Source organism: Centruroides vittatus, unplaced genomic scaffold (assembly GCF_030686945.1).
Source record: "Centruroides vittatus isolate TY-2023 unplaced genomic scaffold, ASM3068694v2 contig_10, whole genome shotgun sequence".
Taxonomy (NCBI): Eukaryota; Metazoa; Arthropoda; class Arachnida; order Scorpiones; family Buthidae; genus Centruroides; species Centruroides vittatus.
This window is the reverse complement of record NW_027120658.1, coordinates 2,440,415-2,450,835: the sequence shown is the minus strand read 5'-3', so window position 1 is coordinate 2,450,835 and position 10,421 is coordinate 2,440,415. Positions and strand designations below refer to the sequence as shown.

At 32.8% G+C, this 10,421-nt stretch overlaps 1 protein-coding gene across 1 annotated transcript; it reads right to left on the bottom strand.

Moving 5' to 3' along the window:
* Positions 1–229: 229 nt before the first annotated feature.
* LOC136980083 (uncharacterized) lies at positions 230–862 on the bottom strand. Its single transcript, XM_067276154.1, has one exon. It carries the CDS (start codon positions 860–862, stop codon positions 230–232), a length of 633 nt encoding a protein of 210 aa, XP_067132255.1.
* Between the last annotated feature and the right edge of the window lie 9,559 nt (positions 863–10,421).

Below are 10,421 nucleotides of genomic sequence, written 5' to 3'. Positions count from 1 at the left end.
TAATATCAATGGCACATCCAAAATTCAAAGAACTCTGTTTAAATTACATTACAACATGTTAACAGCTTGCTCTTGCCATGGAACAAAACCATTTGGGCTGTTAAAATATTGGCAAAACTTATCTCTTATAACTTTTGCTGAAAAAGATGCTGCATTATTTGCTTTTGTCAAACTGTTCCATTTATTTTTGCTAAAATCTGTCTCTATGGCATGAGATTCCCTACAACGTTCAATATCTATTATCACATTGTGCAGCAGAGTTAGCCTTTACAATATTTATAGCATTTTCTACGCTAGTTTCAATAGATTTATTTAAAATTCTCCATTTTCCAGTGCAGATGCCAAAAGCACATTCATCTACTCTTCTTGCTCTTGATAGTCTGTAATTAAATATTCTTTTACTTTTATCCAGGGATCTTCTACTGTAGGGCTTCAATAAGTATGGAGTAAGAGGATAAGCCTCATCACCAATTAAAACATATGGGGCTTTTATGTTAGAATGGGGCAATGTTGTATCTGATGGCAGTTCCATTTTACTTGATTCTAAATTTTGATAGAGAGCAGAATACTTAAATACTCCACCATCACTCTGCTTTCCATATGCTCCTACATCAATTGTTAAAAATTTCACATCAGCATCAACCACAGCCTGGAGTACTATAGAAAAAAATTGTTTGTGATTATAATATTGACTTCCAGAATTTGGTAGATATTTAATCCTTATGTGCTTTCCATCTATGGAACCCACACAGTTAGGAAAGTTCCATTTTTTGTAAAATTGTTCAGCCTTTTCTGTCATATGTTCCTTTGTCGGTGTTGGCATGTGCTTTGATTGAAGACTTGACCAAAGAGCTTCACACATTTCCTTGACAATACTTGCTGTTAAGTTCGATATTCAATTTAACAAAATTGTAACACGTGTGTTTATGTTACGTAGTGTTGATGTACTGTACAGTCCACAGCTCTGTCACACGTGTCAGGTGTGTTGTGTAACTATAGACTTGGGAATGCGGGGAGAGATCTTCCTGCTTAGAGTGTGAAAAATTGTGCTTTTCCCTTTGGTATGGCCGGGCAGTGCTGACCGGAGTCTGTAGCTGTGCGTACCAGAGTGTATGGCTGTGTGGCTGGCAAAGAACCAGTGTTGTGCCTTTATTAATTAATTGTCGGGTGCCTGAGTGTTACTCGCTTGTGGAGTGCCAGAGTGTTACTCACTAGTGTTGAAAATAAATTGTAAATAGTGTTGTTGTGTTATAAATAATTTGAGTACTGTGTTTAGAACATGTAAACAGCAACATGTTAAAACATTTTACACTTGCAATACTTGATTTACCAATTCTCGTGGAAAATGCCAGCTGTCTAAAAGAAATTCCTGTTGAAAGACAATCTGGAAAAAGAAAGAAGAGTAATTATGTAAAATAGTGTTCTAGAGTTTAGTATGTGTATTTTTATTTAGTATTCTTTCATTTATTTACATACACATACACAGAGATATATAAATTGTCAGTTAGTAAACAAAGTTTAACAACAAGTCTTACACTGCACGTGTAATCACATCAATCAGCTTTTAATCATCAATTTCATTATTTTCCTGTGCAGTTAATGTAATGTTTTCTAAATATATACATTTTACTGTTTGAAGTGCGGTAATTATTACTATAGTAAAGTTCTTATAATTTAATAATAATTTCATGTTCCCTTTCAATTTCAGAGGAGCTGGCAAAATCAAAATGGAAAAGCCTTCCCGACAATTTCCGAAAGGAGTTAAGAAAAATTCAAAACACGAGATCAGGAGATGCAGCTCCAGCAAAACGAACAAAGTGGATACATTTTAGTTCGCTTGAATTTTTGAAAGACGTCATGGAACCCAGATCTACTAGCACTAATCTGCTAGTTGATCTGGCTCCCTCAACAAGTGATCCAGAAACAGTAGTTTCTGGATCACTTGTTGTTGATAATGAAATTACAAATTATATTGAAGAACCTACAATTTGGCACATAGAAAATGATGAGACAGACAGATGTATTATAGATATAAATGACAAACCGACTTTGTCATCTGGATCCTGCCCACCTATAACAAACGAAAAAGAAAGATGGATAACTTAGATTTACAAAAACAAATGCTGGAGATAGAAAATCAGAAAATTGAATGGTTGAGAAAAGCAGACGATGATGATGATGATGATGATTTGAACTTTTAAAAATCTTTAATACCTTATGTAAAGTTATTACCACCAATTAAAAAACTTACTGTCAGATCAAAAATTCAAAATTTTGTACTTGACCAATTAAGAGACATTGATAAAATTATTAATTAACTTGTGTATATATATTGTATAAAATTTATCTTGCTTTAATCATTTATATTTAATTCAATATGACATTTTGAAAATAAAAAAATTTTTAAAACTTATTCTATGAAGATTCTTTTTCTTTACTGTGTATCTAGTTAGTAATATCATTACCTTCAAATGAAACAATTGCAACACTATATTTTCAATAACAGTCTTTTTATAGCATTTTTTAAAAAACTGTACTAGCAAAATGGTCGTGAAACTGCCAATTGAAGGAAAATCAGCAGTTTTTGTGTCACATTACAGTACCTTCAATTTGATAACTTTTTCTAGGGCTCAAGTGATACTCGAAATCACGAAAACGAGACCAAAGACAAAGAGGTTAATTAAATTAAGAGAAATTCAGTACTTTATCTTAGCGTAACAAAAAGCCTTTCTTCAAATGATATAGGTTTCTGGAAATTCGTAGTAGTCTTCACAAAGTAGGGACGAATACTTTGTAGGACGTAATCGAAAGTTGCAGCCTAGCATTCTGCAATATTCAAAAAACTTCGCTCGATCGTCTTTTATTTCACGATACAAACGATGAAATTTACCGAATTCGCGACGTTTCTTATAAATATCGTCTGTATTTTGCCTACAAGACATTTCGGAAAAGATGTACAATAAGAAAGTGTAGAAGAGTATCGTAGCAAACTGTTTTCCATGGCAATTATTCGACGAAATCGTCTCGCCGCCATCTTGTAAACAACACGCGCCTAGCTGGACAGAGGTTGCTCGCTAGTTGAAAGCGCGTACAAAGGTTCTTTCCTCCCGCAGTCGCTGGACGCTGCCACGTAGGACGTAGCCTTAGATAGGCTCGGAAGCGATAAGCCAGAGGTATACATTAGGGTTTCTCATTTCTCGGTCTTTTGCTTGTCCCGGGATTCCGGGATAAAAGTGAACTGTTTCCGAGAACCCCGGGAAATCCCGGGACAAAATTAATTATTTTTAAGATATACAAATTATCATGAAATCAAATGATATAATTATTTTTTGTCTTTTAAAGTAATTTAATACGTTCCGCAACCTCCAAAATCATACTAATAACGCTGTGTAAGATATATATTAAAAATTTCCTTTGAATTACGTAGAAATTTTCACAAATGAAAAAATTTATTAGTTTGCTGGAAACTGCATACAACAACAACAAAATGCTTTGAATTCAGTTTTAAAAAATGAACTTAGATCAAACTTCTAACATAGAAGGTAATTTTCGTTTTTTTAAAATAAAATATAATACAAAATATTGTAAATTTTTATAAGATTTTAAAAAGCAAAGATGGTCAATACTCCGATCACTCAAACTAATTCTTATTTTAGTAATGAAAAGTCTTGCTACCGAAAATGCCTTTTCCGATTTAATTGATGTGATTGGAATCGTGTTTAATGCATTTAAGAGAAGACAAATATTATGTTTCTCACCTGTGTCCTGAAAGATTTCTAGTTCGTTTTCGAGATTGTTGTACTTCTTTTGTTCTGTAGTATTTTTGATTTGTTTACCTCTACTGCTTTAATAGAAACATCATAGCCCAATAATTCGGCAGTTCGTTTGTCTTTAATAATCAGGTTATGAAGAAAAACTTCATACTTGCAGACTTCGTACTCGTTTGTATCCTGGCCCAATTTGCACAACTTGGCGTTATTAAAGCTACTAGGCATGGTTAAAAATTAAGACAACATAAGCACAATTATTACAGATATTACAGGTAAAGAATTTTGAGAGTCCTGCTACAAATAAGCTACGTATTGATTATTGACCATTTGTGACGTGCCATAACAAGTAAAAATTTAAAAAAAACTAATAAGTAGGTTTAAAATTAATAAATACAAATGTATTCTGACAGTTTATGAGTTAACTATACTTTCTATTTGCAAAATTTCCTCAACCTGAACACAAAATAAGAAAAATGTGAATTTTTAAGAAATTTTCGGGAATTCCCGGGATAAGAAAAATTTCCCGGGTTATAAAACAACCGGGATCCCGTTTGAGAAACCCTAGTAGACATGTACCAGCTTTTAGCGGCAATTGCCGAAAATTAAGCCACGCCTATTTTATTGCCAGCGGGCAATGTAGCGGCCTCCTAAATACAAAATGCATATTCTGTTATTATTTATAATAGAGGCCATATTTTTTTTTCTTCTGGGCAAGGAGCAGTTAGGGTTAAAACTCTCTTTATTTCAATTTTATAACACGACAGTGCTGGAAAACACTCGAAAATTCAAGTATCAATTTCCCAATAATTAAAATTAAGTTTTAAAATATGTTTCAGAGTGTACATAAAAAAAAATAATGGCCAGATGGTCGAGCGACTCAGGTAGCAGCCGACCGCTTTCTGAGACCAGAAATAAATCCGATATAGGAATTTTTTTTTATAAAAATTGGACCTTTCCATATAGGAATAGTAAAGGACCAGCGCTCAGTATTGAGATCTTTCTTCACTAATTTTCAATCTTTGGCATGTCTGTATCACTTCTCGACAAGATATCTAAAGTACTACTTCATAAGATGTATCTTTTCCTCAGCAAGTTACGTCATTTACCTTATAGTGAATCAAGTGAAGTGGCACGAATAAGGTTCGAATTCCCTAAATTCTCTGCAAAGCATTAATTAATTTAATATGTTATCATTTATTCTCTCCATTTAAAACTTTTATTCGTGTTCCTCCTCCTAGATAAATTTGAGATTTACCTTGTTTGCTACTTTTTAAGTTTTGTCTTTCTTTACTTAGACGGTCGTTTTGTTATCACGCTGTTACAGCAATCTAAACTTAAATTACAGCCTGCAATTTTTAATCATATTTTTAATTTAAAAACTCACGTGATTTCCGGTCCATCCTGTAAGTTCTTATATAGTTAATTGGAGTCTTCAGCTCTAAACTTTCCATATCTGGTTTCGATTTTAGTAGTGTCTTGCCCCTGTACATCGTACTTCTCCTGTACATCGCAGACCACAGTTTGAGTTGCCTGGGTTTAGAGTGTAATAAAACTTCTTTCGATTTATTAACATCTGAAGTGTGATTCTTCTGACTCTACTTTTAATCTCCTTTAAAAAATGACATACGTTAAAACTGGCCTGCAGTAGTAATGAAATTCTTATAACAACCAAGTCCTGCCAGTCATCTATTTTACTCCGTTCCAGAGAAAATTTGGAACTGAAATTACGTCACTTCCGATGCAAACAAAGTTCGTATATAGTTAATCGGTGTCTCCTACTCCTTAGCATTCTACATCAGTCTGCAGTTTTAGAAATTGAATCCCATAAATAAGCACAAATTTCCATTCATCTGGGGTGATATTCTGGTAGAGTGACGCAAACAGAAATCTTCTAATTTAAAAATTCATAAAAAATTAACGAATTCGATTTTCAAAATTCCGAACCGTAAGTTAATAGAAGAATGAAACAGGATTCTAAAGCAAAAAACTGTTTGGTTCTATCTACTTCCGTTTTCGAGAATTCTTAGAAATGGTTTTTCCCATAGGAAAAGCATTAATTTTTTTTACGCCATCTGCTGGAAATTGCGTGCATAACCAAAGAATTTAAAATTAGCCTGAATTTATTTTTAAAAACGAACTAGTTTATCAGTAATTCATTTTTGTTGAATTACAATAAGTATTAAATTTTGAAATTTAATACTTATTGTATAACCTCTTCCTTTTTTTTATATAACTTTAAAAATATATATTTAAATTGAATATTGAATTTACTTTTCTATTTAATTTAGTCAATTGTGAGTAATTGAAATATAATTCTACAACAATAATTTTATTATAAATATAACTTCTCAATTATATTTAAGAGTTAACTTTTTAATAAAAATTTTCATCGGCAGATGGCGGCACAATTTGTGTGTGTAATTTTGTTCCATTTATTATATTTTGTATACTTTACATGTTATTTCAGTACATTAATTATTATTAATATTTTTTTTTTTGGATAAAATATTCTAAAATTTTTAAAATAAAAATTTAATACAGGTACTGTAATGACAAAATTACGAGAGCATTGTTTAAATATTCACCTTTCAGCTTCACAAAATTAAATGCAATTAATAATTGGTTGCCGTTAAAAAACTGGAAGAAAATAAACTGAATATATTTATTACTATAGAAGGAAAGTAAATAAGTCTTTACATTGGAAGCTTTTGTTTTGAACAGCGCTTCTCAAAATTCTGTGTTCAAGGACAGTTTTCATTCATTCCAGTTTCTGGTAAACCATTAATTTTGTGAAATTAAATAAAAAGAACGGAAAAAATAGAGTTCAAACGATTTTTGTACGTGAATTTTTAGACTGAATTAGTCAGAAAAATGCAAAAACGAAATTTGGCTTCATTCATTTTGAAAGAATGGGTTTGTGGGTTAATGTTACCCTAGGTAGCCAAGATGGCGGACCTTCCGGTAATCTCGATCCAGGTTACTTAGTGACGTCAAGATGGCGGCCATCTTGACTGCGATTTACGATGGAGCAGATGTGATCACGTGATATGCTCCGCGATTTATTAAATACTAAATCCCGATTTTAGAATTTAAGGATTTTGTTAAAATAATTACTATTTCGAAATATTAAAAAATAAATAAAAATAAACGATAATTATATAATGTTATTACTTACGTCATTGTGCATGCTGCTGTTTTTTTTCCGACGCTTGGTTTGGACAGGAATTGATACCGTTTGACTACTTGTCTTTCTGCTGTTCTTTTTTCCGCCCTCGTTCCTACTTTTATCGTTATCATCATCAGTAATATTGCATTCCTCTCTTTTCTTCACCTTTTCTTCGACCACATTTTTTACTTTTTTCTTAATATTAGAAACTGGGGCTGCAGGGACTGTCTCGGGTTCTTTCCACAAAGGAATTCGACCTGAACCGGGATATATCTTACTTAAATGGTTCACAAATGTGTAGAACTTTTTCCCGGGTTTTTTGAAGGCCAACCACAAAACTTTTTATACATAAAGGAATACATGTACGAGTCTGACAGATCCTCGGTGTAATGCTTTGGTAGATTTTTTTTGTTTTTTAAATACCCCCATAGCCTTTCTATATTTTGCGTATGGTCTCCTGTTCTGGGGTTAACGAAATTCTCGGAGTGATTGACTGTCCTGTGCTCTATTTCGACGCCTTCTAAATCGTCTATGTTGTTGTAACCTTTCCATTCGTCAGTTAAGACCAAGCTTCCTGAATTGACAAATTTTGATATAATCCAATTTAGCGTGATTTCGGAACGATCGTTTACTTGACAGCTCGTCTTCTCGACATATTCCCCCTACAACCCATTTCGTACTTTTTAGTTTGCGGCCTTTTTCATATTTTCGTTTACATATGACAGTCTCGTCGATTTCGACGGTTTTCTTCGGACCTCCAATTTTAAACGACGTCATATTGTGCAGAGCAACTAGCTTAATAAAACGTATATGGTTGGACCAGTCGACAGCAGCCTTATTCGAAATGCCTACAGCAATACCCGAGGTGGTCGAAGATCATTCCAATGCAATATAATGCCATGTAAAAGAAAAGATTCTACTCCATGATATTTTTCCACATTTACCTTTAAAGGTTCCTTCGAATGCAGAACTATTTCTTCGACATTTTTTGCATCTCATCACACACGAATCTCGGTCATGTCGATAAAAAATTTTGCACGAATTCGAACAATTCTTACACACTTCCTCAATATGCTGTAATCCTAGACTCACCGCAAATTAAAAATCTTTATCCATTCTGGGGTCCATAGCTAATTCGGAAAATTCCGATTCGAGCACTTGATAGAAATTATGAATGGTGCACGCTGCCCAAAACTCTTGGGAAGAAATATCGAAAGAACTCATAACTAACCAATTAATATTAAACGAAAAACTTCGAAAAGAAAAGAAAAGAAAAAATAAATAAATTACTTCTAAAGTCAAAAATCACTCAAATCAACACAATTATCACACCTGTTACTACTTTCCGCCGATAACTCTACACGAAATGCGTCGTTACTATTAATTTGCATAACACAACGCGATAGTTCGCAGCTCCCTCCATCTTGACGTCACTAAGTAACCTGGATTGAGATTACCGGAAGGTCCGCCATCTTGGCTACCTAAGGTAACATTAACCGTGGATTGATTTCGATCGCCAGTCCACCCTTGACACTAAGTATTTAAATAATAAAGAAATACGAAAATAATAATAAAATGAGTTTGTTATTCGTTTTATTAAAATTATATATATGTATATATATAATTTAAAGTGAAATCGCTTCGCAGTAATAACTGTTGGAGAACAGCACTGTCCTGCAAACCACAGTTTCGGTTGCACGGGTTTAGAGCGTAATAAAATCTCTTTCGATTTATTAACATCTGAAGTGTGATTCCTCGACTCTACTCTTAATCTCCTTTAAAAAATGACATACGTTAAAGCTGGCCTGCAGTAGTAATGAAATTCTGCACGTAGAAGGAATGAAAAATAAAAAAGCCGCATTACAGTATCACAGCACAAGGATACATTACTAATAAAAAGTTTCGTGACAGATGAAACTGTTTTTAGTGATGTATCCTTGTGCTAATTGCCAGAGCTAAAGAATATGTAGGTAAATAGAGAAATTAACGCAATTAAAAATTGATTTAGCTTAAGATATAGTAACTTTTCGAATTATGCAATGTAAATCAACTTATTCTTTTTAAAGACATAGTACAGGAAAATTTCTTCGGACAGAAAATTATAGAATATACTAAATTGTACAAAAAGTGCCATATATACTCTTATAGTTATAGTATACTTGTAAATTACAATTGTTTATTGAATAACAGATAATGATAAATAGCTTATTTCATTTTCAGTCTTGAAGCTATAACACGATAAACTATATTTGTGGGGTCCAAACAATAGTTCAGCAAAATAATCACAGTCGACGGGTAAATTCAGGTATTCAAATGAAACATGTTTCACGGAAGTTTATAGTTTATTTTAATTTTTAAGCAATAACATTGCATAGTTTTACATGATTAGCATTTGAAAATTTTATTTTCAAAATCTATTTATTAAATACTGTACTTATAATTCCAGCGTTTACAACATGGAAACACTGACATCTTTTGGGAGGGAATAACACGTTACACAAGCATATTTGCAAATCTTGGATAATAATTACTTCATAAACATTAATAAAATGCAATAATAAAATATTAATTTTACTGAATTCAAATTGGTTAGCCATCTGATATTTAAAAATCGGTTAACCGATTTCGAAAATTTCCTGTTTTTGCCAACACTAATCAGGACATACCAATTATTAGTAATAACTTATTGTTAATACTGTATGCGATTTGTAGCCTCATTAACTCAGTAACAATGGCAATACCAACGAGCTTGAATATACTACATAGAGTGGTTGTGACCGGTTACAGCGCGCTCTTGGTGGCAATGACGGGTACTAGCGACGAGTTAGAATATTTTAGCTCGTTGCCAATACATAACACAAATGCCACGTCCCTTTCACTAAAAGGAAAATGGCAGACTGTATTCAATTTTCCTCAAACATGACTTCGCTTCAATCACTCTATGTAGTATATTCTAGTTCATTAGGCAATACGAAAACGTATAACTTGACGCCATTTTGAATTAAACTGACTTGCTTCAACTTGGCGGAAACTTTTGAACAAACTGATTTCGATGAAACTATAGATCTGATTGCAGAATAAACAGTATTTATTTTTCTTAGAAGGCTCCAGGCGGTAATAATTGAATAGTATAATTACAGTATTTACTAATTTTACAAGAAAATGTAAAAATACACCTAATAGTACATAAATTGTTTGTCAATGGGTGTAATAGCACCTATAAAATTATTATAATTAATTTATAAATATCTATATTTATTTATTAAATTTCGTTGCATTTGCTTGATATTATTTTTAAAAAATATTTCACTTTCTCACTGACTTAGTGTTTTTTTTTATTTTTTAATTTTAACTCTTTCCGCACAATAAGAGGGCCCTTTTTCCATACCCATCGTGGGTTCGGCCAGGCTTATAATAGGGGCAAGGAGTGGTGAAGGATGGGGCCCGGATTAGATTCTGAGCTCCACAGAACGGAAACTTCATGT